Source organism: Manis pentadactyla, chromosome 9 (genome assembly GCF_030020395.1).
Source record: "Manis pentadactyla isolate mManPen7 chromosome 9, mManPen7.hap1, whole genome shotgun sequence".
Lineage (NCBI taxonomy): Eukaryota > Metazoa > Chordata > Mammalia > Pholidota > Manidae > Manis > Manis pentadactyla.
Window position 1 is genome coordinate 46,454,735 of NC_080027.1, and position 26,486 is coordinate 46,481,220.

The window sequence follows — 26,486 nt, forward strand, 5'->3', positions numbered from 1 at the left end:
GCACTGTGGAAAAGCAGCCCCAGTAGAAAAATCATAAAAATTATACTAACAGTTAACAGGGACTGAGTGCTTATTATGTGCCAAACACATAAGGAATACTTTACGTATGTTATCTCCTTTAATACTCATAATCTTAATAGGTAGCTTCTTCTATTAGCAGTGTTCTACAACGGAAGATTGGCTCCCAGATGTTAACCCTGATCACTCAGCTACAAAGTGTTGTAACCAAGGTTTGAGCTCTGCTTTTAGGTCCTGCCTCCAGTCACATGGAGACTGAGTACCTTTCATGTTAAAAATCTCCAGTGGCCCACACAGTGGGCTTGTATGTGGACCTGATGATCCACACACCCATCTGATAATCAAGCTCCAGTCAGATGACTGCAGGCTGTCTAAGCCCAGGAAACCTGCCTGGTCACTGCAGAATCTGTGACAAAGAGCAAAACTGGGCTGTGTGGATCCTGTCATAACAAACTGGGGACTGGGCTGTCCCCTTCCTACAGTCATCCACAATGTTGAAAAATTCTGGCACTCTCTTTGACAGAGCATCGAAGTGATGGTACCTGGGTCCTTAACTAAATCAAAGTGCTGTTGGGTAGCTTGCTTGCCTCACACAGATTCAGATTTGGGCTCAACACCCTAGGAGTAGCAGGGGCCCTGGGGACTGCCTTAACTGCTTCCTCTACCTGAGCTCCGGTACCCAGCACAGCAGCTCGTGTTTACATATCAACCTCAGAGTTTATGGTTGCTTTGGAGTTTTGGGCCAGGGCTACTAGACTACCCAATACAAGGGGAACCAGGTCTGTATGACACTACTTTAAGACCCACAAGGACTATTTTCCTCAAACTAGACTTCTCCCATGCCATTAAACCTCTGCTGAAAAGGCTTCACAACTCCCTTTATCCAAAGGGCAAAAGTCCTTCATCTGCCTGAAAAGGCTGAGCATGACCCTTACGGCCTTACCTCTGTAGTCATCCTCTAGCCACTACCCCTTCATTTTTCATTCTGAACTGAATTTCCAAGTCCTACTCAGGGCCTTCACATACATTGGCCTCTCTACCTAGGATTCTTCCACCTACTCTTTTCACAGCACCCTTCTGGTCTCTTTCAAGCTGACATCCACAGCTCCACCTGTCTAGGTGACATGCCCCTCCCCTGTGCTCCCACAGCTCCTCATACTTCTGTATCTTAGTACTTATCACCATACTGTAGTTGCCTGGTTACTTGTCTCTATCCCCCACTAGACCATAAGCACTGTGGGCAGGGACCATGTTTTATTCACTGATATTTCCCCAGAGTCTAGCGCTGTGCCTGGCAAATAAAAAGCACTCAGTAAATATTTGCTGTATGAATGAATGGATGAGGGAAGTCAGTGACCCCACCCACTCCGGCCCTATGTTCCTAGGATCCCTTAGCTATCATGGTGCTGGCCTGAAAGGCAAATAAAGCTTTGGCTCCAACTGGGGCTAGAGTGGGCCCTCAGGCTATTACTGAAACCTGACTTCAGCTGTGTGGCCCCAGCACTTGACAGGATTTTGATGTATGATTTAGAATGAGCATTTCTCCACCCTGCCCACCCTCCTATAGTCAACAAACTGACCTCACTGGGTCTGCTTTTATGAAAGGTTTATTCCTAGTGCTAGGTCCCAATCTTTCAGGGCTCTAAGCACAATTAAACTGGGTGGGTAGGTAAGGGGAAGCCCATCAGATTCAGGGCCAGAAGTGGGGCTCCCCACTATTCCCACCCGTTTGGTCCCAGCCCCCTTCTCTACAATGGGTGCACATAGAGGAGGGACAAAGGGTATTGGAGGCAACATCATTGGCCCAGGGGAGCCCAAGAAGAGCTGCCATTGGCTGACAGGACCCTTTGAGGCTCTGTCATTGTCAGGGCACACCTCAGCTGGGGATATGCCTGAGGAGTTATGCCATTGGCCAGGGAGTGTTTTTATCATAGCCTTTGGCTGTCAAGTGGAAGAAAAAGACCTGGACATGAAGCCCAGTGGCCAGGAAGATAAAGGACAGGGCAGCAGCTGCTGAGCCTGCAGGCCCCCTCCCTACCTATAGCAGTTGGGGCAAAACTGGTGTCAGACCCCAGCCAGGAAAAGGAACCCAAGCCAGAGGGCAGTTGGCAAGGGATGTCCCATGTCCAATCTCCCCCACCCTGGGACTGCCCCTCCCAATGTCCTTCTTGATAGCCAGGTTGGGCTGGGAGCAGCTCACTGCTCCTCTAGCCAGGAGGGCTTCTCAGCTCCTGGAGGCCGAAGCTTGATGTTGAACTGCTGCAGGGTCTGCTCCAGCTGTTTCTGGTTCCCAGCAAAGTAGGCTGACACGGCATTGTGGAAGAGCAGCAGCTGCTTGTGCATCACCTTGATCTGGGGGCCCAGCAGAGTCAGCTGACACTGGACTCAGACACCTTTCTTGAGGGGCTATGAGCCTGAGCCCAGACCAGGGGTATGTGGACTCTGCTTTCATGGTGTTTTTAGGGGCTGAACTCTACTGAGGGAGTCAAAGGATAAGGATCAATCTGATGTGAGAAACCTGATTTGATTTGCTAGGCCTAAGGTGCTGGCATGCCAGCTCAAGGGGTGATTTTTCCCAGTTATATCCCTGGGATCAGCAGGCAAATCCTCTGACAAAAGAGGACCAGGGATCAGAGGGAGGGTCGATCAGAAAGGCCCAGGGACTGAGGGGCTGAAGGAAGACCCCATGCCCAGCCAGGCTGCATTTCCCCACCCAATGATGAAGCTGGTCTGAGGGAAAGGTCGGTGTTACAGATGGGAAGGTTGGCTGGGTCAAAGGGGTAGGGTGGGCACCTTGTTTTCTTCCAGAAACTTGAGCTTGATGGCCACATCTCCCCGCAGCTTCTCATATTTGTCCCGATGGGCCTGGAAAGTGGCCTGAGCACTTTCGAGTCGACCACGCGTGCCTGCATCCCGGGGACCTAGGCTCAGCTCCTCTAAGTCTGTTCGGTAGGCATCATATTCCAGCCTGGGGAGGAGGTGATACAGGCTGGTCTCCACCCCTTTGTCCTCTAACACATACTCTCTTTTCTTCCTCAGTTTCTAAGCCCCTTAAAGCTCAAACTTCCACCCATACCAGCCAACTCCCAAAACCCTAGGCCCTGCCAGTGCCCACACCTGGCAGCCTCATACTGTTTGACAGTCATCAATGTGTCTTCCATTGTCTTGGTGACCAATGTATTGATGCTAGAGACAAAGAAATTCACAGCTCCTAGCAGTGTCTCTCCATTCTTGCACAATAGCTTCTGCGTCTCTGCATTATAGCCAAATTCCTCCTAATGGCAGAAGGGAGAGACAGGCCTTGAGTTACAGTCCCTACCTAACTGGAGCTGTAGGGCCCTTCATTCCCCTCCTCCCCAGGGAGGAAACAGTCATCAAACTGGAAAAACCACAGACTGCCTCCAGCAAGGCTCTCTTAGCCAGAAAGTTAGTGGGCCACCCCAGGTAGGAATGTGGGAATAGGGTTCTCAGATAAGGTCATGGGACTAGAATAGGGAAAGCTAGTGCAGCAGGCAAGGGAGGGGCTCCAGTCAGGCTGAGCACCAAAGGCATTCTTGGCAATGCAGAGAAGGGTTACTTGTGAGGCTTCTAGTGTGCCACCTTCCCCATGCCCTCCAACTTCTGAATCTCTGTACAAACCCTTAGGCTGCCTCCATAGGTGAGTGCTGCTGGGGGCAGGGCTGGGCCCACCCTGGAGGGGTTGTCCCTCTGGGCTGCAGGAGGGAGGGAGGGAGGGAGGCTGAGGGATGACTGCCTGGGAGGGCCTGGGCCCAGTCCCCCCCACTCTCTTTGGCCTGGTGGAGGCACCTGAAGCTCTGGGGACTTCTGGCTGAGGTCAGCAAAGGCGTCACCTAGTGCATGTTGGGTCTGCAGCAGGCTGTAGAGGTGGGCTGTCAGTGCCCGGCCCAGCTGCAGGACACTCTCATACTTGCGCTTCGTCTCACGCAGCAACTCAATCTGCAGCTCTAGTTCCAGGTCCACCGTCCGGGAGCCTCGGCCAAATCGCTCTGATAACAGCTGCTTTGTGCACTGATTGGGAAGTAGGGGAATAAGTCAGACCCCTAGCACCCCGCTCTCCAAACAGGTATCTACCCCCAGCATCCCCAGGCTTATAGTTTCAGCTGCAGATGGGATTTTAGGATCTGGAAGAACGGGGAATGGTACTCAGGGGGAGTGCTTGGGAAAAGAGAAGTGCTTGAATCCTACCTTATATGTGTTGATGCCCCACTTCTTGACGATGTCAAACTTCTCTCCAGCGATGCCCCGAGCTATCTCATCTCCGGGGCCAGCAGGAGTGGCACTGTGAGGTGGATGGCGGCCAGACCCTAAAGGACCAAGTTCTCTGACACCAGCCTCTCTAAGCTACAACCAGACACCTCTGTGGCTCCACCCATACTTCCCTCCCAGCACATGACAATGACTTCCCTGAAGGAGCAGAAGCTAAAGTCAGTTAGAGTCTCCTACTCAGTAGACAGAACTCATACCTTATGCCCTGAGACCCAAATCCCAATATCCATCTGGCCTCCTTCTGAGGTCGGGTTAAGAATTGGAGGGGGAGGGTGGGGAGTTGCTGGTATACAGGAGCAGAGGAAACTAAAGAAAATTCTCTGAGTATGGGGTGGCAGGTGGTTGACAGTCCCATGTGAAATCCTAGTCAGTGTGAGATTCAGGGCTGTTTGTTCCTCTAAACTTTACAGTCTCAAGTAAAACTCTAAGAAGCTTCATCATGGAGTTCCAAAAACCTCAAGCTCCAGAGCAGGGGATCTCTTGTGAAACAGAGTTCTTAACTTGATTCAGGTGGTGGCAGCAGAGAAAGGACAAATGGGCATATCTCAGGGGTTAAATGGCAAGTAGGAACAGTTGGACAACCTGGGAATGGGCTAGGGCCATGGAGCATCCATAGGGTTCATACTAGCAGAGGTTCTCAAGACCTCCAGACACAACTGAAGCTTCCTTAGACATATCTATCTTATGCTCCCCAGAACTATTCCTTGCCCCCTCTCCACTCAAGCTTCCTGTCCTGATCATTCATACCTGTGGGGATGAGTCCATCACCAGAGCCCCCATAGCCACCAGACACAATGCTGGTTTCATTGAGGTTGGGTCCTGACACCATCACCTGCTGGAGGTCCTATAGGCCAGAGAAGAGGGGGGCTTCAGGAACATAGAGGCAGCTGAAGCATTTTGGGGGTGAGAGTAAGCTTGGATTGAAGCATCATAGAGCACACAAGGGAAGTCTGCACAGAATCAGAGTGAAGATTTGTAAAAAGATTGAAGGGAGTTAAGTAAGTAGGAGAAGGCTAGTGGACTAGGGGTGAGAGCCCAAGGCTCAAAAGTTGGGATTCCTAAATTGAAGCAATACAGAGAAGAATCAAACAGAAGCACCTGCTCCAGTCCATCATCCTCAGGAAGCTGCCCAGCTTCTCCGTTTCCGTGGATGGGGATCTCCATTGTAGCTGCCTTCCCTAGGATCCCGTCAGTCATGGCTGGGGAAGGGACTGGTGTCAAAGTCTCCACCCCAGCGCCCTGCAAAGCCCAACGCAGACAGTTCTGGAAACTGGCCAGTACTCCAGAAGAGGAAGGTCTCCCTGCCATTTTAGAGGTACTTGAGGTTGTGCCAGGGCTTGAGTGTTTTGGGGTTCAGCCACCACTCCTTTCCTTAGGTATATGTATTTGTCCTCTCCAAGGTGCCTGTTTTTACACATGCCCACTGGGGCCTCAGATGTCTTCTCATGACTTGCCAACCCCACCAGGTCTCCCATGATCATTCATGCATTCAATCATTTAACAGACATTTAATGAGCACCTACTATGTGTCATACACTATTTAAGGCAATGGAAATAAAACAGTGTACAGGAGAAAGTCTGTGCTCTCTTGAGGCTTGTCTCCATGCAGGTGTTTCCCCCATCAGGAGATGAACCCCTTCCCAGGGCTCAGGTGCCTACCCCTCACTTAGAGATGATCTCCATTGCTCCTCCTTTCACACTCTTTTAGTGTTCCTTCCCTTTTCTTTCAAGTGTTCTTCCCCTCTCCATCCCATGCACCTCCTCTTCCTCGGGCCCTCCCCACAGGGCCTTAGTTGAATCAGTTAGTGTATGTTCCCAACATCTGGGAAAAGCCTCTTTTTCCCAGGACATAGGTAATCCCTTCCAAAGTCAGTTATGTCTCCCCAGGTGTGTGAGTCCCCGCCCCCCCCTCACACCTGGGCATCAGGTGTGTCCTCATCCTTCCCCATGGCTCAGAGGCATCTTGCCTTCAAGGCAGGTCTTGCGTTCAACTTCCCCTCGCTCAAGTATGTCCCTCTCACCTCGGGCCGGGCAGCTCTTCCCCTCAGGGCGCCAGGCCCGGGCCGTGCGGGGACCTCGGGCTCCAGTTCCCGTCGCGATCCTAGCAGCAGGTCAGGGACTCGGCGGAAGTGACGTCCTCTCCAGGGCAGAAGAAGCCGGCCACGTCGCAGATTATAAGGGCGGAGGTGACGATAGCAGCGGGGGAAGGGCAATCCTCGAGCCAACCCCTCAGTCCCGGGGGAGCGAAATTACTTCCGGGGTGGTACCAAGAAGCCGTAGCAGCGGAAGTGACGTAAGCGCGCGCCGGTGGCGGAATGGAGGCCCAGCAACCGCACCAGCAGCTGAGGAACGTGAGTGGGAGCCGGGTGGCTTCAGGACCCTGCGTTCAAGAGCGCCTCTGTCAGCTGGGAGGGAACCCCAGATAGCCAGGGACCGAGGGCTGGGAACTTCCGGCCGGGGTGCGCCGTCCTGGGAAACCGGTGGCGCGGCCTCGAGTTGAGAGGTGGGCCGCCTTACCGCTGAGTCCTTTGTCCCCTTGTCTCCAGTTGCGGGACTTCCTGTTGGTCTACAATCGGATGACGGAACTCTGTTTCCAACGCTGCGTGCCCAGCCTGCTCCACCGAGCTCTGGATGCTGAGGAGGTCAGCTGGGGGACTGGTAGGGCTCTACCCTTGATCCGCAGTCAGCCGCAGACCGCTTCCCTCCTACCACTGCCCTGTCCCCGGCCCTGGCCTTTCCGCGACCCTCGGCCCTGGGTGGGGACGGGAAGGAAGGAGACGGACACGACAGGATGCCTTTGGCCTCTGCTTCCACCCTGTCGTCCTTCCAGGAGGCCTGTCTGCATAGCTGCGCTGGGAAACTGATCCATTCCAACCACCGCCTCATGGCCGCTTACGTGCAGCTCATGCCTGCCCTGGTACACCGCCGCATCGCAGATTACGAGGCTGCCTCCGCCGGCCCAGGTGTTACTGCTGAACAGACTGGAACTTCGGCACCAGGCAGCTAGCCATACCCAGCCCCAGGAAGGGAGGCCCCGGATGGACCCTCAGATTGAAGGAGCCCGGGGACCTTGAGCTGCGTGCAGCCTGTAGAAAGTAAGGGTTGCTTGAGAGCAGGGTACTGTTGCTCCTTTTTCTGGAGCCATTAAAACCCGCTTTTATTCAGTTTGGTGTATATTCTGGGCAGGGAAGCTTTGCCCATCTTACTGGCTCTATCCTTTATCTTGTCATTTAGTGCATTTCCTGGCTTTAATCCTGACAGTGGAGAAATTGCCTTATATGTGTAGAAGGAACACCTCAGCACTCCTAGGCAACTGATTAAAGCAAGGTCGGTGGGTACAATTTTAAGTTTGGTAATAGCAACAGGAAGTTGTTTCCTGCCCAGGTGACAGAGAAAATGGGGGCTCTGTCTAGCTGTCCTTTGCTTAAATCTGACTTATGTAGCTCACTTGTGAGCCAGGTATGCTTTCATTCATAAGTATTCTTTCATGGACTGTGTTTTACAAGGAGGAGGTTCTGTCATTTAAGGGAAGGAGGAGATACCTACAACAGATCAAGAAATCACAGGGCTTTTTGACGCCATTTCCTAGAAAATCAGTAGTCCCAGAGATGAAACCTGTAGGAATTCTGGGATACTCTGGAACTTCAACCATTTCCCCAAGTTGTTACTATCTTACTATTTTCTGTCTTCCCAGGATAAGCAGTAAATTCTTTAAAAAAAGAAAGTATGTATGCTTGTTTCAGGGACAGTTGGGAAAAATTGGGGGTCCATATTCTGCAGTAGTCAGACTTGAGGGAGAGAAACCAAAGGGAGCAGTAGATGGTGGTGATTATGGAAAACAGGTATCAGGAAAAATCTTTGGACTTCTGTAATGTTACTCTTGATGTCTCACTGCTTGTCTATAACCTTCTAATTCCAGCTTTTTCATTCTCTACCCCACATTATTCCCGCTGAGCCTGTTTTGTTATTTCTAATTCCAGTCCATTCTTTCTCCATTTTTGCATCTTATTTACTGATCATATTCCTTCTGCTTTGTTTATTGAACCATTCCTTCACTACCGTTCTTTGGTTTTATTGGAGCTTTCAGGCCATTGCTTCTATCTTCTCTCCATTAATACCTTCCTGTCTTTAGATTCCTATCCAGCTTAAATTCTAATCATTATCTTGGAATAGGCTAAATTTCCTTGTCTCTCATCTCTTTGTTAGACTCTTAGATAAAATGAAACATTAGTGCCTACATTTGGACATCTAAAAGCCACCCAAAGAAATTATTATGGAGTAGGTTTATATTTTATGAATCCATGGTTACCAACTTCAAATAGAGTCTCAGCCCTTGTAGTCACACTAGATTTTTCTGGTAGTCCTTCCTGTTCCCTGCAATGAGTATTTCAAACCAATATTCTCAGGCTTTTTATTACCCCACCATTCTCTTCACTTTCTGCAGGTGACCTTATTTCTTCATAGGCAAAAGTAGAAGCTACCAGTTGGGAGCTTCCATAATACTTCACAGCCAGACTTGGTAACCCATCTACATATGCATCATTTTCTCCTCTTTCCCTCCTGCCTAAACACAGCAAGCATCCCTCTGGGGTCAGTGTCTTCCTGTGCTCTCAGTTCTTCTAGTCCTTCCTTATTTGTAAATCTCTGACATTTGCCCAACTTTAAATTCTTACCAGTGTTTTAAAAATGCTAAAGGCTCCCCTGTTAGGATAAACCACTCTGCCTCATTTCCCCTCCAGCTGCCATCCTATTTTTTTTTCCACAGCTGAACTTCTCAAAATAGCTGGATACTTTGGCCCTCTCCATTCCCATTCCTCCTCCCAGTCTGTTTTGACTTCTACAACCTTTACATTTGTAGAAGTTTGACTTCTACAAACATCACGTTTCCTATTGAAATAGTTTGTACAGCAGTCACCCTAGTTCACCAGGTGATTTTCATATCCCTGAATCCAGTGGTTAATTCCTAGTCAGCTTACTTCACTTCTCAGTAGCATCTGATGCCTTTGACTATTTCCTCATCATAGACAGTCTTTCACTGTTGCCTGTGATTCCACATAGGGTTTTACTACTAATACCCTTGAAGCTTCTTAGCCTCCTTCGCATACTCACATGCCTCCATCCTTTAAATCTCAAAGTTTCTCTGGGTCCTGTGTTTCTTGGTCTAATTTTCCTAGGATTGTTTTGTCCCTACTTTGAGCTTTAGTTACTGATGACTCCCAGGTCTTTCCACTGAGCTACATGACTGATATTCCACTTATGTGTCTCAAAAACATCTCCAACTCAACATATTTCTTCATAAACTTTCCTCCTGTGCCTACCACTCATGCAGTTAGAGAAGCTAGAAACCTCACTCATCCCTTCATTCAGTTGTCAAATCCTATCCGTTTACATTTCTAAATACCCTTTGGTTCTTTCTGCTTCTCTCCATCTTCATAGTTTTCCACCAGGATTATTGCAATTGTTGCTTTACCCTATATCTACGTTTGTACCCCTCCAATCTGTTCTCCATTCACCTGCCAGAAAACAAACTGGTGCCTAAAACTTTGCACTAGATTCCCATTCTTACTAGGATAAAAACTGACATCCTACACATAACCTATAAGGTCCTGCAAAATCTATCCCTGCCTACCTCAGCTTTATCTTATCAGTGACTGTCAAATACTGAACTATAAGTACTGTTTGTTGGATTGAATTGGATTGAGCCACACCTTACTCACTCCCTCTGTTCTCTAACCAAACTTGTCTTTCAGCTCCTCTAACTTGCCATACACTATGCCATGTCGGGGCCTTTGTACCTGTTTCTTGGCTTGCTTGCTTTCCCCCTTACTTTACCTCATTCTTGAGTACTTATTTCAAATACTATTTCCTCAACTCTTCCCAGACTCCAGCTCCCATAATTTCCCATATTTTTGGCACTTCTAACAGTTGGTCATTATATACCTAATGAAGTCAGAGTCCGTGTCTGTATTGTTCACTGTATCCTTATCACAGTGTTGTCTGGCATATAATATGTGCTTAATAAATATCTGTTGAATGAACATTGTTCAGTCTCCTCCCGGCTCAAGTGAATCTGTGTTCAACCTTTTACCTTTTGCCAATGATTTAGAAGTCTTTTCATTTAAAATATCACTATTTGATGTATTCTGCCATTAATATTCACAGATCAGACAATACCTGGAAGCTTCCATTTGGAGCAAATCATTCTCTCTTATTCTAGTTTCCACCCAATTTCTAACTACTGTAGTTCTGCTTAAATAATTATTGAGCCCTTTCTTTTCTACCATTGTCACCAACTTAATCAAATTTTCATCAGCTCTTATAAATATTACAGCAGTAGTCACCTAGCAGCTTCTTTCTTGAATCTGGATGACTCTTTAGTTAGAATTTAGCTAAGGTCCATGTAACAGAGACTCAAAATAACAGTGAGTTGCAAACTTCTTTTTCAAGTAAAAATCTAGTCAAAAATTGGTGTGGTGTCATCACAGTCAACTGAAAACCAAACTGTTGAACAGCTTCTGCGTGCTGTGTCTAGGGTATGACCTTCATCCTTGTCACCCAAGGTGGAGCTTTATTCATCACGTAGACATTCCACCAAGGGGCAAACTTTGGCAGGGAGTGGCAATGAAGGGGGTAGGGCATACATACCTTCTTCCCGTTAAGGACATCCTGGAAGTTGCACATCAGAAATTGGTCATGTGGTCAGATCCTATTACAAAGGAGGCTGGGAAATGTCATTTTTATTCTTACCAGTTAAAAATTGAGGGCTGTGTTAACTAAGGAAGAAGAGGGGAATGGCTATTGGGAGACACCTGCAAATCCATTTTCTGTACTAGCCAAGATATTCATGTAAAACAAATTTAACCACGGTATTCATCTACTTAACACCTTCTGATACTTTGGACTCCTTAGCAATGCAACTGAGGCTTTCTCTGATTATGTCGCAGATGACCTCTGGCTTCATTAACTGCCTTTCCTCAGTTTTTTATTCTCTTATTATTGGTTCTAAAGGTTCATTTTTATTAGTGGTGTTCAGACACATCATGCTAATTCTGGATTCTGTTTTGCTTTTTCTGGGCATGCCTGATATTCACGCATATATTCACATATTTTACGAATACTTGAGTGGCTACTTTTACCAAAACTGTTAGACCCTGCAGATAAAGAGGTAAATGAAAGAGATGGCAATCCTTGTTCTCTTGGAACTTAACATAGGTATGGTGAAAGTCAATATAGAACAAGTAATGACAACTGTGATGAATCTTATAAAGAAGAAATATGTATTGTGATGAGAACATGCAGTAGCACTAACTTGCCTGTATAGGAGTGAAGGAGAGCTTCCCCGAGGAAGTGATTTTGAAGCTGAGATCTGAAGGATGGATTATAATTAGCCAGGCAAAAGACTCTGTTCCTTCATGTCTTTGCCCAGATGTCACCTTTCCATTAAGGCTTACTGTGATTACCCTGTTTAAAATTGCAGCCTATCTTCTGAGACATTCCTGGTCCCCTTTTTCCTGCTTTTTTTTTTTAATTCTAGATCAAGATTCTAATAAAATTTGTTGCATATACTGTCATGAATATACAAAATTGTTTTTATTGGCATTGTTCTCTGTAGATTTTTAAACTACTAATTGCAGTTTTGGTTTTGGGTTTTTTTTCCTGTTTTTTTTTTTCTTTTTTTTTTTGGTAATCCTGTTTCGGTCTGTTACCTCTCCTAACAGTAAATAGTGTAGACTTTTACAATAGGTTTGTTTTATTATCTCATCTAAAAAGGAACCAAGTTAGGATGGAAACCTATATAGGGCTTTTGCAGGTAATTCTCTTCCTCCAGATTCCAGATACTTCCCCCAAAACTAGTGATAAAAATTCTCTAAATGTGATTATACTGGAGAGGGTGAAGACTAATGTCAGTCTGTGAAACTTTAGAGTTTTAAATTAAATCCTGTGTGTTGGCCTGTCCTGTGATTCATGATTATATTCTACCAAGGCTCTCTTTAATTTATTTTTTACCTTTTGACCCCCTTTCTCCCATTTTGTGAAATGGGTGAAGGTGCTTTTTTTGTTTATTATTTGTGTCCCTAACTAGAATGTTAGCTCCATAAATCCAGAATTTTGTCAATGTTATTGTTTTGTACACTGATGTAGCCAAACACGTGATATAGTGCCTGACACAGATGATGCTCAATAAATATTTGTTGAGGGAATGAAGGCAAGAGAGAATAGGTCCAGAGCAAAGGTCAAGAGTTTGACTTTAGAGAAAGGAGGACCAACTTATTCGTAATAGAAAGAAAGGAGGAATGGACAGGAACAGATCTAAGTAGTTTTTTTGGTTTTCTTTTGGGAGATTGAGAGCATTCCTTTTAAATAACAGGTGTGCTGGTTCATTTTATGTGTCAACTTGGGTAGGTTACATCACCCAGTAATCTAGGTGTTGCTGTGAAGGTATTTGATGGATGTGGTTAACATCTACAATCAGTTGACTTTAAGTAACAGAAATTATCCTCTATAATGTGGGTAGGCTTCATCCAATCAGTTGAAAGCCTTAAGAGCAAAAACATTTCCTGGAGAAGAAATTCTGCCTCAAGACTGCAGCACTAACTCCTGCCTGAATTGCCAACAGACTGACCTACCCTACAGATTTTGAACTTGCCAGCCCCCACAATCCTGTGAGCCAATTCCTTAAAATAAATCTCTTTATATATACATGTATCCTATTAATTCTGTTTCTCTGAAGAACTCTGATTAATACAGCATTTTTTTTTAGATAGGTGAAGTTATTAGAGAGTAAAGCAGAAGAAAATGGAAGAGTGCAGAAGGTTTGAACTAGTTTTGGCTCAGAAAGATAGAGTGAACTGACCAAAGAAGCATAATTAGATTGTAGGCAGTGTTGAGGGCTTAGTAGAGGTTATGAACAGATTTTCCTTGTTCTTGTAAGTCTAGAAAACCCTTGTTTTTAAGGCCTTAAACTTTAAAGCCTGTGACTCTAACTCCGTTGCCCTTCCCGGGAAGGACTGCCCATGCCATTATTCACACCCTCACTGATCCCTAGTGTGTCTTGTTCACCATTATGTCAACAGCACTTAGCAGAGTGCTGTGAACAACAAAAACATAACTTACACATCAATTATACCAAGTGCTTATATACTAGGCGCTATTCTAAGCATTTTATATGCATTAACTCACTTAATCCTCATAGCAACCCTATAAGGTAGATAAGATACTACTATTGTCTTCATTTCACAAACAACGAAACTGAGGTAAAATATCCATGTCAAGTAAGTGGTGGGGTCAGGTTTTCTTTCAATCCAGGCAGTCTGACTCCAGGTCTCTCCTCTTAGTCACTAATGAAGATTACTATACATTTATGCATTTGTTCCATAAATATTTTCTCATCACCACTCCTGGGGTAGCACTAGGGGCTGGGGATAGAGCAGAGAGCAGTCAGCATCTCTGCCACCATGAGTTTTTGTTTCTAGTTGGGAAACAGGCAACAAGCAATTATACAAGTATTTATATGAGATAGTAATAAATGCTATGGAGAAAAATAATGCAGGGTAAGGAAGATGGGGAGAGTGTTGCTATTGTATATTGGGTGGTCAGAGAAGAACTCACTAATAAGGTTGCTTTGAGCAGACACTTGAAGGAGTAAGCCTTGTGGACATTTGGAAGAAGAGTGTCTATTTTGGTATAAGCCTACAGTTCTCTCAGTGTCCATTGTCCTCTTTAGAGAACCCCTGACTTTTAATTGAGCACATGGCCACTGAAAATAAAAACTCGATTTTGCAGGTTTCCTTGTAGTTAGGTGTTTCCTTGTGACTGAGTGATGTGTGCATTGTCAGTCTGTACCCTTAAAAGTAAGGGTGGACCTTCTGCTCTTCCCCCTACATCTCACCAGTTAGGATGGGACCTAGACAAGGACCACAGCCTTGGAAACAGCAAAACAAATTAAAGGTGCCATATCAGCCCTGGAGTACTTGGACAGTTATGGGAGAGAACAAAATAAACTATCGTGTTTAAGCCCTTGTCATTTTGGGTCTTTTTGTTACTATCTTCTATGTGTGGTAGGCAGAATTTTAAGATGGTTCCCAAGATTCCTGCTCTGTCTACATGTTCTGTGTAATTCCTAGAATTATGAACATGATAGGTTTTACTTCCATGATTAAGTTTTATTAATATAGCATACTTGACTGTAAGAAAGGAAGATTATCTGAGTGGGCCTGAGTGAACCACATGAACTTTTTAAAAGCAGGGAGTTTTCTCTGCCTTGTTGCAGAAGAAGGTACCAGAAAGATTCCAAGTATGAGAAGGTTTTGAGGTGCTGTTGCCAGCCTGAAAATGGAGGGCCCATATGGCAAGGGAGACAGGTGGCCCTAGGACCTGAGAGTGGTCCCCAGCTAAAAGCCAGGAAGGAATAGGGACTTCAGTCCTGCAACAGCAAGGAACTGAATCCTACTAACGAGAAGTATGAGCTTGGAAGAGGCTTTTCCCCCAGAGCCTCCACACAAGAACTCAGCCCAGCCAACACCTTGATGTTAGGCTTATGATACCCTGGGCAGAAACCTAGCCAAGCCGTGCTGGACATCAGTCTACAGAGCTGTGAGATACTGCATGGGTGGGTGTTGCTTTTAAGCTGCTTAGTTTGTGGTAGTTTGTCACATAGCCACAGAAAACTTGTCTGTCTCCTGATACAAAGCAGAGATCTATGTGAGCTCTGAGGTGGGAGCATGCTTGATGTGATCCAGGCACAGCAGGAGTGGAGTGATAGGGAGAGAGAGTAGTAAAGATCATGGAGGTAGCAGGTGGCTGATTGGATAGCAACTGGTAGGCCATGTACGATTTCGGCTTTCACCTGAGGGAATGAGATGATAAGGCATTAGTGACTTTCGAGTAGAGGAGTGACAGAATCTGCCTATATTTGTAAAGGGTCTCTGGCTACTCTGAAAAGAGCAGGTTCCAGAGGCAAATATAGAAGCAGGGAGACCAATTGGAAGGCCCTGGCATGATCCAGGTGAGTGATGATAGTGGTTTAGACTGAGGTTACAGCACTTAAGGTGGTGAAAAGTAGTTGGAGTCTGGGTATATTTTGAAACTATAGTCAACAGATTAGACATGTGATGGGAAGCGGGGAAAATGAGGGAGGGAGAGAGAGAAGTCAAAGGTGACCCCAAGGTTTTGACCCCAGCAACTGGAAAAACTTGACTCGCTCCTTACTGAAATGCAGAAAACAGCGAAAGAAACAGGTTTCTTTTGTGAGGGGAGGCAGTTAGGAGTCTAGTTTTAGACATTTTAAGTTTGAGATACTTAGACAGATACCAAGTGGAGACATTAGATAGGCAGATGGATATACATATCTGGATTTCAGAGCAGAAATGGATTATATCATATGCTTAATTTCAATTAAAAAAAACATTCAGCTTCTCCACCTCCCCCATTCCACCTCCCCATTGTGAGCTCCATGGAATCAAGGATTTTGTCTTTTTTTTTTTCCTTTTTTGATTGGGGATGGAGGTGGTGAGGGTGGGGAAGGTGGATGTGTGCGAGAGTGTGTTGACGGGTGGCGATTCTGAAGACACAGTTGTTGGTGCCTGGCGCTATCTTAGAGGCTCAGTGAATGGGTAAACCGGTACATGGATTACACTTATCCACGACGCCCTCACGATGGCTTCTTCCCCAAATCAACCATGTCTTTCCTTCTCACACCCAGCCAGACCCCCATTCCCAAGGCTTCAGCCGGCAGGTTGGCGCCCCCCACCCCCCGCGCCCCCGCCCCCAGCCCCTCCCCTCTGGCTCCCGGAGCGTCGGACCTCAGGAATCCTGTAACGGTTCTAACCGCTGGGAGCGCAAAGAGCTGCGGGTGAGTCCACCGCACGGATCCGCTGCCTTTGCGCCGGGACCACTCGCCGCTGCCCCTAGGAAGGTCCCCTGCTCCCACACTCCCGTGGAGCCCCTCCTCTTCCCCCTTCTCCCATCCCCATTCTTTGCTCTTTTCTCCTCAATCCTCGCCCCGCTCCCTCATCCCAACCATGTAGTTCTCTGTTACCCACTCCTCTCCCTTTTTGTCAACACCCCTTCAGCGCATGGGCGGGCAGGCCTGGGGCTTTGCTGCCTCTGAATGATGCCCTTTTCTTCTGCTTCAGGCCGTCGCCAGGCTCTACAACCAGTGCCGCCTCCTTGTTGAGTGGTTCTCTGAACAGACCTTCCTGTGGCTGTCAGGTTGGCCTCTACAAGTGATTATACGTGTGTGGCAGGCTGGCTGTGTATGGGCGGCTTCTGCGTAGGACATGCCTGTGCCTAGGACCCAAGTCTGTTCATCCCTTTCTCCATCAGGCACTCTGGCATGAAACCTCATCAGCACACCTGTCTCTCTCCTCTTCCCTCGCCTCCTGTCCCCCTCAAGCCAGGTGAAGGGGACAGTATCCTGGGTGGTGGGAAGAAAGTCTTATAGGGAGGGTCACCCCTCCATCTGGGCCTGCTTCTTATCAGAGTCTTTGGGGAAAGTGTGTGGTGGGTGGCATTTGAGGGTCTCAGAAAAGACCCTCTGCTGGTCTGGCTCTGCCCTGCATTTCCCTGTCCTAAGTCCGTCCCTTCCCCTTTCTCCCAACCCCTTTGACCCTTGGCCATCTCCTGCCCAAATTCTAAGGCCCCTTGTCTTGCCCTTCTGCACTGGGCCTTACAGGTGAAGCCCAGGAACCAGGAGCCTGGAACTGGCAGTTGGAGCCTGAGCAGTGGGCAAGCTCAGTTCGACAGCAGTTGAATGCCCAGCTTCTCTTGAAATCAGAAAGGGGGGTAGGCTTGTCTCCTGAAGAGCCATCATCTGAAGCCCTTGAATCTCGGCACTCCATATGTGTCCTACACAAAGAAGAGCAGCCCTGGGCCTCACCAGGGAAACAGAGGCAGTTCCCGGAGGCAGAGTGGCCAACGGTGCTGGTGGAGCTCCTGGTAGCTGAGCTCCAGACTCTGTTCTCAGCTGTCCTGCAGGACTGCAGCTCCGCTGCTTGGCACTATCTGCATGCGGTGCTGGGCCTGCTGCCTCCATATCGTGTGCTGTTTGCTGGCCAGCTTGGTTTGTTGCCTTTGCTGGAGCAGCTGTACCGCTGGGCACCCTGGGTCCAATCTCAGCTTCAGCTCGACTTGCTAGATGCAGTAGACCAGGCCTTTCCCCCAGACAGCACTTTGTTAGAGAGTGCCTCCCACATGGACTGCTGTCCCCAGAAGCAGAGACTCCACCATGGACCCCCGCGCCCAGCCTGCCCTTTTCTGCAGGCCCAAAGGGGTGGGCAGCAAGCAGAGGAGGAGCTGGCCACATGGCTGCGACCCTTGACGCTGCCTGAGCTACAGCGTAGCCTAGGTATCGTTGGTGCTGAGGTGGCTCTGGAAGAGGCCTGTTGGCTAGATGGCCTTAACCTCCTGCCCTTGGCACTAGCCACAGACATCTCTGTACAGCACGAGAGCAGTGACACTGGCAATGCTGAGGAGGAGCCTGTTGGAAGCAGAGAGACTAGGTAAGTGAGCAACCCAGTGTAGGGCTTTGAGCAGAGGAAGAAGCCAGTTTATGGGAGCCTCTAGGGTCACCTGGATGTCTAGAGCCAGTTCCCTGTTGGTTTTAGGGATTAGCCTGACCCCAAAGCACACTAGTGTGAGGCTACTCCTCTCTCCCTTTTTGTCTGCAAATAAACCCAGTGGTCTTAGTAGTAATCCCCATAAGGAAATGCAGAAATTCATGAAAATCAAAAGTCAGCCATGAGGAAGCCAAAGCTTCAGAAAAGAACTTGAGTTTCCAGCTTCCAGACTTCCTTCTCAGATGGTGCTGGAAGCCTCCTTAGTTCTCTTTATCACTCATCCATAGTCCCTGAACTTTACCTCTAGGCCTAGCAAGTGCTGGGTGGGGAATGCTGGGGACAGGTCCTAACCTCAGATGCTCCTAGGTGAGTGCTCATCTGAGGGGCCTTCCTGCCCATATCTGTGTGAGCTAAGCCAGCTCCAAGGCAGATGAACACTGGCAGCAGTGCTGGATGGGACCTTCATTCTGACCTTTCTGGACTCTTCTTCCTGCCTTGATGGTGTGGGTATCCTGGACCCTTGAGTGATTAATTCCACCCCCCCTCCTCCAAATATGGCTCTCGTTGCTCTCTTCAGGACTTCAGAATGCCTACAGCAACCTCCTCTTATGAGAATTCTCTAGCTCTGTAGTCTTGAAATTTCTCTCTGTCATCTGGCCTGATTTTCTAAGGCTTTGCAGCTTTTCTGTGACACATTCAAGTCTGGGAGGAAGGATAGTTTTACCTCTAATCAAGTTGAGCTTCCTGAGTTTTTTATCTACTTTTACTGCTTTATGGCTCGGTCAAATTTTTTCTGAAGGCTTAGAGCCCTAATGGTGGACAGATAGGCAGTCTCCTGACGAAAGGTGGCCAGTGCCCATAGTTATGCCCTCAATAACTCCAGCAGACTGCTTTTTTAAAGATGTGCCCTGAAAATAAGTTTCCTTTCCTGGGGAAACTTAACTGAAGTGAGAATGGAAAGGAATATTGGAAAGGGATCAAGTTCTCTGCCCTCTCCTTGTACCAGAGGTAAACCTTTGAGGCCTATCTAATGTGGCTTAATTTGCATGAAGTTTTCCAGGACTGGCCTCTCAGACATTCATTCATTCAGTACATATTATTGGATACCTGCTATATACCAGGAACTGCTAAATGATGAGGATACAGAAGTGAACAAGACAGACTCAATCCCTTCTTTTGAGGCTTTACAGTTTATTTAGGGAGATAGATGTTAAATAAGTTGATACAAGTAAGATGTACTTAAAAATTGTGATAAGTGCTAAAATTGTGATAATCAAAGAATACTGCCTTTCCCCTGGCTGCTCCTCTGGTGTGTGAGTGTGTGTGTGTGTGTGTGTGTGTGTGTGTGTGTGTGTGTGTGTGTGTGTGTGTAGAGGGGGTGATGGTGTGCTTATGTGTGCATGTAGACAGTTGGGGAAAGCATGTCAAAGGAGTCTGGATTTAGATTATAGTTAACAAGACGTCTTGCAAGTTAGAAGGTGAAGTTAAGGAAGAATTTAAAGGGGGAGGAAGCCATCAGAAATGTTAAGTGCTACTGAAACAAGTAAGAAAAATCTGAAAAATGTTCATTGAATTTAGCAAAAAGGAGGAGGTTGGTGAGAGCAGATTCAGTGGAGTTTTGTGAAGAGGAAGCCAGATTTTAGTGCCTTCAGGAGTGAGTGGGAGATGAAGAAGTGGAAATCATGTTTTACTAATTGTGTTTCATGAAGCTTGGCTTGAAAGGAAGAGAGAAATAATAGGATTACAGACTGAAAGAATAGTGATATATTGGTAGGATTCTTTTTTTCTTTCTTTTTTAAGGTAGAGAAATGTTCATGGCCCTTAAGACAGTGCTTGAGAAGTGGGTGTTCAATAAATGTTTGTAGAGTGAAAGGATAAATGTAGGCTAAGAAGAGGAGGAGACTGAAAATAAACCACAAAGTCAGGGATAAGGGATCCCAAGTACAAAAGGAGGAATTAGCCTTGCAGAGAAGGACACACTTTCCTTTCACACTGGGGACAAAATTAGGACGGGAGTACGTGTAGATAGATGTGTGGAAAGACAACTGAACTTGAGGAAGTTAGTTCATGACTGAGAGCCTCAATTTTCTCTGGGCAATGAAAGAAGCAGAGAAGGGGATGGGCCTGGGGTCTTGTCAGGGCAGGGCCTGGGGGAGTTAGGTGGAGGCTTGGAATAGCAGCTGAAGAGACTGAAAGAGAGAGCTGCCTAAGGACTTGTACTAAGACATCAGAGCAGGAGAGCCCACAGTTGAGATTAGACACCAGAAATCTATAGAGGAGCTGATATACCTGGTTCTGAGATTTTCTGAACCAACTTAGATCCTGTAGATTTAAATTTCTGAGAAATGAACCCTTAATAGCTGTTACATCATTAAGATGTCCCTATCAAATATCAAGGTCATAGACACTATTATTTGTATGAACTTTAGAATAGGGTTGCACTGATACCCCTGGGATAACTTGTTCTTTTGATCTAGGTTTGGGTCAATTAATGACACTAGTATACTTTGGTTAAGTCTGTTTATTCAGAGGTGTTTTTTGTGTGGTCTGAGGTCATTCCAACCAAAATTATTAGTTCAGGTAATTAATTAGCTTTTGGATTCTTGGACAATTTAATCTTCATATTGGCTTTGTTGACCAGTGTGGTATAAGGGTGAGAAGATTGACAGGACTGGTGAAGGTTTGAGCGGGTTGAAGGATGCACCATTGGGTCCTGGCTAGAAAAGAAAGGATGTGAAGCTAGAATCTGGGTGATGATGGGGGAAGAGCAAGAAAGAGTCACAGGCATGGAAATCCCGCATATTTGGAAAGCAGGTATAATGGAAGCAAGACAAGAGATCCAGAAGGTGAGGCAGGTCACCAGAGAAGAGAAATCCAGAATGTGGGCTTGCAAGGTGATGAGTTGGGATAACAAAGTTTTCCCATTACTTTTACTCAATATTATGTAATACTGACTTTATAGTAATTACTCTCAATCCAGAATGATTTCCTTTATCAGAAAGGAAAGAGTTGATCATGAGCAGGTCTGTGTGAATAGAGCTGCCTGTGTTGTGACATGGGCTGTATTTATTTAGTATGTGAATGCCTTTGATATAGGTGGTAAACAGGGTCTGACGAAAACCACATCAGGTCCCCTCAGGCACCTGATCTAGCTCCTGTTTTCACTGGCCACACCAACAGTGCGAACCTGGCCTCTTTGCTCTCCCTCTTCTCTCTCCTGATTTTTTATCATACAGGTCTCAGCTTGACTCTGATGTTCCTGGGGAGAAGACTTTCCAAAAGAGAAGCACTGGCTCCTTACCTCAGACTTCCCTCCTGGGTAGCCAGGTGATGACCATCCTGAAGACAGAGAAATATCTGAAGAAGATCCACTTCCTGTATCTCAATGTGGCTCCCAGCCGGTACTTCAGGTCAGAGCCTCTGTCCGGACCCCTTCCCCTGCTCCTCCCTCTCCCTGATTACCCCCCTCACCATCTCCCCCCTCCCCCTCTCCATACCCACTCCCCTCCTGTCCTCTCAACTCTGCCCTCTCATTTCTCCTGTTTCCCATTTCCCACCCTCCCTCCTCCTTCCCTTCTCCTCAGCCTCCTCTCTACTCTCAACCTCTTCTTTGTCCCTGTTGGTCTCACAGCCTTTTGTCTTAGTCATCCTTTTCTACTTTTTTCCTCTGTCTTCTTTATTCTGTCCTGGAATGATAGAAACATTTGGCCATAGCCTCAGATGGGAGTTTAATGGTTATTCCTTTTAATGATGTTTCCATTCCAACTCCAATGCAAGAATCAGGTGTTTGCTTAAATCTTTAGTGTTAGGGAAGCTCTGTGTTTCCTAAGGCATCCTGTTCCTTAGACTAAACCAAAATCTACTTTCTTCTGTCTTCCACATCCTGATCCTAGGTTTATCTCTGGGGCTATAAAAACAAGCCTCCTGCTTCCACCTGACTCAGAGGCATTCATTCACTTTCTTCTGTTACAGCCAAATCTTACATATTTTTCAAAGCCCTATTCAAGTCCCATCTCGTCCCAGAAATAATAGTAATAATTACCATTAATCAAGCTTTTCATATACTAGATATTGTGCTAATAAACACATGACGTGTGTTATTCAATCTTCATCTCCCAGGTAGGTGCTATTATTATTTCCATAGAAGAGGTGAGTAGACTGATGCACAGAAAGGGTAAGTAATCTTTCCAAAGTCACAAAGTAAGTGGTGGAACCAGACTTAAACCTAGGACTGTCTTAACTCAAAAGGTTATGCTCTTAAGCAGTATCTCATACTCTCTCCCAGAGAGTCTCATTTTCTGCATACACTGATCTCTTTTTCCTGAACTGAGGTAGCACTAATGGTCTGTATCATCCATTCATTTACTGATCATGTCATTTAACAAACTTTCACTGAGAGCATTGTGCCAGTTACTAAGGAGTTGTCTCTTGGTTATAATTCTATTCTTCTCTCTCTACTTTGTGATGCTTGGTTGAGACTCTGCAAACTGCATTTCTCCTTTTTCAGCTGGCCTCCTGTTAGGTTTGATTAATGGGGCATACTAGAAGGAGACAGGCAGCAGGGTAGGAGGAGAAAGGACTTTCTCTTTCCCTGGCTTGATCCTCTCAGCATTGTCCGTGAAATGGCCCTTCACCCCGGCAGCAGCAGGCACTTTCTGACAAGCCTCTTCGTGATCCTGAGAGGTACAGGCACCAGCTGGGTGGCACATTCCCATCAGAGTTCTGAGTCTTGACTCTACAAGGCCTGTCCTTCAAACTCCTTGGATACCAGTAGTAGCCGGGCAACATCTCCTTAGAAATCCAAGTCCCCACTCTGTAAGCCCCTCTTCCAAGCTCACAGCTTCTAAGAACCAAAACCTCTCCTCTTTGTCCCTCTAATTCTAGAGCTGGCATCCATTTTCTGCAGTTATAATCTCTGTGCTATTGTAGTGTTCCCTTGACACTTCCTAAAAAACACATTTGCTCTATTAAATTCACTTTGTTGAAATACTTAGTGTAGTGTCTGTTTTCCTGAGTGAAACCTGATTGATATGGTACTTGGTATTATAAGCTGTCCCAAGAAATAATCCTCAAGTATGGGATTCTAACAATGGTTTGGTAATGTCCTTGGCCTTGAACAGTGTTGCTCCTTGCTGATGAAAAGAGGATACTAGTAATTCGTGACATGAAGTAGCACCACAATTAATGAAACTATCTGTTGTGGTTCAATGTGATGAACTGCCTACTGACACCTAGTGGCTGCTATGCTGTCTGGCAGAAACGGCAGTAACAGTAGCAATGTGGGATGGGATGCCTCCTGACCATGGTGGAGAGCTTCCAGAAAGAAAATAACAAGCTTAGGGCTTTAAACTATCAGCTCAGTCATAATCAGAGAAACGGCACAATCAAAGATAATTAGGCACATAGACGAGAAACTGAGCAAGAGAGCTGAAAAGACGGTGAATAATTACATGGCTGGCATCTGTCAAAGACACCCTGTGAAGTAAGGTTGGCATTTGGTGATGCTTTTCCCCAAACAGAGGAGGTGCCTGTTGATTCCAGTGGTGGTAATTGTGTGTGAGTTTTACTATGTGCTCCTGAGAGACCCAGAAGAGGAGCTGAGCATTCAACAGACACAGAGACCTGAAGAGCGGAGATTGCAATTGGGGTCCCACACCAAGGGAGCAGGTGTTTTCTGGTTCAACCTGTGTTGTAACCAGGGTGCCAGCCCAGAGCCAGGGGTATTTAATCTGTGGTTCTCTGATGTGTTCACTTAGGTGATTTTCGTATTTATCCAGTTATTTTGCCCAGTTTTTCTAGTTGTTCTGAAGTGGGAGTATTCCAAATTTCTGGTGCATCATTAGTGAAAGTAGAACCCTGGCATCTGTTGTTTCATTTTGTTTTTTTTTCCATGTCACAGGGTTTTTTTTCAGAGTTTGAATTTATCATATTTTTCTTATGTTTGTTCTAGACTTTTTTTCCTACTTAGAATTTATTCCTTCACTTCCCTAGAGTCTTTGCTCAACTCTCACCTCCCCTTTAAAAATGCACTTCCTCCTCTCCTGGCACTGCTGATGACCTTTTTTCTGCACTTTTCTTCCCCCTCTCATTTGTTATGTTTATAGTCTTTCTTCTGCAGTAGAATGAGAGTTCTATCAGGGCAAGGATTTTTGTTCGTTGTATTTGCCCTTGTGTCCTCAGGGATTAGAACGGTTTGGCATAACTCAGTAACATTTGTTGAATGAATGCATGAATTACCCAGAGCAGGAACAGATTTGGAAGCAGTAGATGATTAGTTCAGTGTAGAACTTGCTGTGCTTCAGGTATGTGCAAGACATGTAGAGTTTGAGATGTTTTAGAAGCAGTTGATATATAGGTCTGGAGCTCAGTAAGTTCTTGACTTGCCCCATTTACTCTCTAGCATCATTTAATACTCCAATTGATCTGAGCCCTTTGAGGGCAAGGAGTATGTAGTAGTTATCTTTATGTCCTCATCTCCTATCACAGTATTGGGCAGAAGGGGAACTTGATAAATAGTTTAACTAAGTTCCATGAAGTCAGGGGCTGGATTTTTCTTGTTTATGTCTATGTCCTGAGTGCCTGATACAGTGCTTGGCTTAATAAACATTTGTAGGATGAGTGAATATGCCCCAGAGGAGCAGTGACCATGAGGAGTGAGGTGAGGACTTGCTACCTCCTGACCCTATACAGGAAGATCAGCCTCCGTTAAGAAGGTCATAGAGCCCTGGGAGAGCCAGGACTCAGTTAGAACAGGAAGCTATCCTGTGGGAGCTAAATGGAGTGGAGGTTAATAAAGGGGGCTTGAGCCAGGCAGATTTGTTTTTAAATCTGTAATCTTACCTTAATTGCCTTGGGCAAATTACAACTTCTCTGTTTCAGTTTTCTCATCTGTATCTTGGGGAAAATAGTACTTAAGCAGATCTTAGTGAAGAAGATCTTTATCAGAAATGAAATAAAGTTTTTATGAGTCCATTCTGGTATCTATCTAAAATAAATGCTCTTAAGTCATTTGCTTGATACTGTATTCTAGAAAGTTAAGAGAGGAAGGCCATTTTATCTCTTAGGCATTATAGGCACTGGACCTATAACATACACCTTTTTAAAGGACTTTAAAATATATTAAATGCTTAAAGATATTACTGGTTTTAAGTTAATGAAAAGGAAACTGCAAAATAAAAATTAATAAAAAATCCTTTGTTAAATGTGCCCAAACATGGCATTAGGCTAAGTAGTCTACTGCAACTCGATTATATGCAACAGCTATTATATGACTACATCTCAATTGTATTTAATGTGGGAGGTATGCATTTTGCTGAAATAATAAACAATTTGCTGAAGTAGGATTTTAAGATGGCTCTGGAGGTACTTGTCTTGTCCGCTAGGCTGTAGTTTCCCTCTTTATTTTCCTGTGTCTCATCTTCAGATCACTCCCTTCTCTTCCCCATTCTCAGTTTCCAAGCAGTATTCCCCAAATATCTCTGCATGTTCTTTCAATAGCTAGAGATATGTGTGTTTTGTCATTTCTAATATGCCAATTTTTTTTATATTTCAACACTTTTGAAATTGTGATGCATCTTATAAGTTGATGGAGTACCATATTGACAGCATTTTTTATTTTAATTTATCATTTTAAAAATGCAGCTTACAACTGATGGTATCTTAGATTTGATGGGATGTAAGGTATCTGGGTTTGGAGATATGAACATGTTGGAACTGGTAGGTATTTTTTTCTTTCTTCCTATCATTGGCTTCTGTTTCTTCTTAATATTTGTTCCACCTTTCTAGTTTGAAGATCATTCTGCTGTCTTCCTTCTCTTTCCACTTTCTTCTGCCTTCCTTCCTGCCTTCTTCTTCTTCTTCTTTTTTTTTTTCCAGCCTCTCTTTCCTTCTTTTGTCCCTTCCTGAAGTCTTCACAAGTTCCTGTCTCCTACTGGTCAGACCTCTTTTTTAAAGGCCCTACAGTCTGGTGCTAGTGCCACCAAACAAGGTGAATCCTGAGTACTACATCTTCTCTCCGTTTGGAGTCCTGCATGTACATCCTGTGGAGGGCAGTGAGACAATGACACTGGGCACCTGGCACCGCCACTCTGTCCTCTGGGAACAGCTCCAGGTCATTCCATTCTTCAAGTATTGCCTCTTACGCAAGGCTTTCACCTGGTAGGTGATGGTGGGTATGGGATTTGGGAGGAGGTGTTGCTGAGAGCAATAGCATGTGCCACTGCCCTCTCATCTGCAGTTGGCAGAAGAGTGTGAAGCTGCAGGTGCTGCTTCGGTGCCGGGCTTTCCTAGGGAAACATCTACTCTTTGCTGTGCCGCACTTTGGAGCTGGACTGCTCCATATTAGCAGGTGAGGTCTTCAAAACACAACTTCAGTAGAGTTTTGGTAATTATTTTTTCAAAAAGTAATATGTTGTTCCTTGTAAAAAATTTGGAAAATGCAAAAATGCACAAAGGAAAAAAATCTTTTTAACATTTTTTGCATATCCTAGTCTTTTTTTTATAATATATACAAATATGATCATACTTTACATATTGCTCAGTAACCAGTTTTTTTCTCTGAATAATATATTCTGAATATATCTCCATGTAATTATGTATTCCTACACTGTCTTGCCCCCAATCACA

General features: G+C 45.7%; 3 protein-coding genes across 10 annotated transcripts in view; 2 read left to right on the forward strand and 1 right to left on the reverse strand.

Moving 5' to 3' along the window:
- Positions 1-1,607: 1,607 nt before the first annotated feature.
- ARFIP2 (ADP ribosylation factor interacting protein 2) lies at positions 1,608-6,466 on the reverse strand. 7 transcript variants are annotated; one of them, XM_057507289.1, is made up of 8 exons: positions 6,327-6,466; positions 5,404-5,504; positions 5,053-5,149; positions 4,225-4,343; positions 3,826-4,047; positions 3,136-3,293; positions 2,812-2,986; positions 1,608-2,370 (listed from the first exon to the last, which is right to left on the reverse strand). In XM_057507289.1, the coding sequence occupies exons 2-8, from the start codon at positions 5,500-5,502 to the stop codon at positions 2,215-2,217; spliced, it is 1,026 nt and encodes a 341-aa protein (XP_057363272.1). In that variant the 5' UTR covers positions 5,503-5,504; positions 6,327-6,466; the 3' UTR covers positions 1,608-2,214. The 7 variants fall into 7 exon arrangements, with proteins under 7 accessions (XP_057363272.1, XP_057363269.1, XP_057363273.1 ...); XM_057507286.1 differs by having other exon boundaries at positions 5,404-5,544; XM_057507290.1 differs by having other exon boundaries at positions 5,404-5,483; positions 6,327-6,456.
- A 36-nt stretch (positions 6,467-6,502) lies between these two features.
- TIMM10B (translocase of inner mitochondrial membrane 10B) lies at positions 6,503-21,224 on the forward strand. Of its 2 annotated transcripts, XR_005025746.2 has the most exons (4): positions 6,503-6,656; positions 6,852-6,947; positions 7,136-7,400; positions 21,098-21,224. XR_005025746.2 is itself a non-coding variant. In XM_036889961.2 (3 exons), the coding sequence occupies exons 1-3, from the start codon at positions 6,621-6,623 to the stop codon at positions 7,310-7,312; spliced, it is 309 nt and encodes a 102-aa protein (XP_036745856.1). In that variant the 5' UTR covers positions 6,503-6,620; the 3' UTR covers positions 7,313-10,348. The 2 variants fall into 2 exon arrangements, 1 of the variants encoding a protein (XP_036745856.1); XM_036889961.2 differs by lacking the exon at positions 21,098-21,224 and having other exon boundaries at positions 7,136-10,348.
- DNHD1 (dynein heavy chain domain 1) overlaps positions 15,302-26,486 on the forward strand; it is a 72,878-nt gene continuing 61,693 nt past the window's right edge. The window contains 7 exon segments of the mRNA XM_057508203.1: positions 15,302-15,310; positions 16,007-16,156; positions 16,440-16,515; positions 16,943-17,804; positions 21,098-21,271; positions 25,815-26,018; positions 26,098-26,208. Of these exon segments, the coding sequence (XP_057364186.1) occupies positions 15,302-15,310; positions 16,007-16,156; positions 16,440-16,515; positions 16,943-17,804; positions 21,098-21,271; positions 25,815-26,018; positions 26,098-26,208 (1,586 nt within the window).

Bases quoted from the DNA above. Each gene is read 5' to 3' on its own strand.
- ARFIP2 (XM_036889916.2), bottom strand. From the start codon at position 6,254: ATGGGGAAGGATGAGGACACACCTGATGCCCAG. The intron at 5,150-5,403 runs GTGCTTCTGTTT...TCTGGCCTATAG, and splicing joins AGGATGATGGACTGGAGCAG to GACCTCCAGCAGGTGATGGT. The intron at 3,294-3,825 runs GTGCCTCCACCA...TTCTGCCATTAG, and splicing joins AGAAGTCCCCAGAGCTTCAG to GAGGAATTTGGCTATAATGC.
- TIMM10B (XM_036889961.2), top strand. From the start codon at position 6,621: ATGGAGGCCCAGCAACCGCACCAGCAGCTGAGGAAC. The intron at 6,657-6,851 runs GTGAGTGGGAGC...CCTTGTCTCCAG, and splicing joins CGCACCAGCAGCTGAGGAAC to TTGCGGGACTTCCTGTTGGT. The intron at 6,948-7,135 runs GTCAGCTGGGGG...TCGTCCTTCCAG, and splicing joins GAGCTCTGGATGCTGAGGAG to GAGGCCTGTCTGCATAGCTG.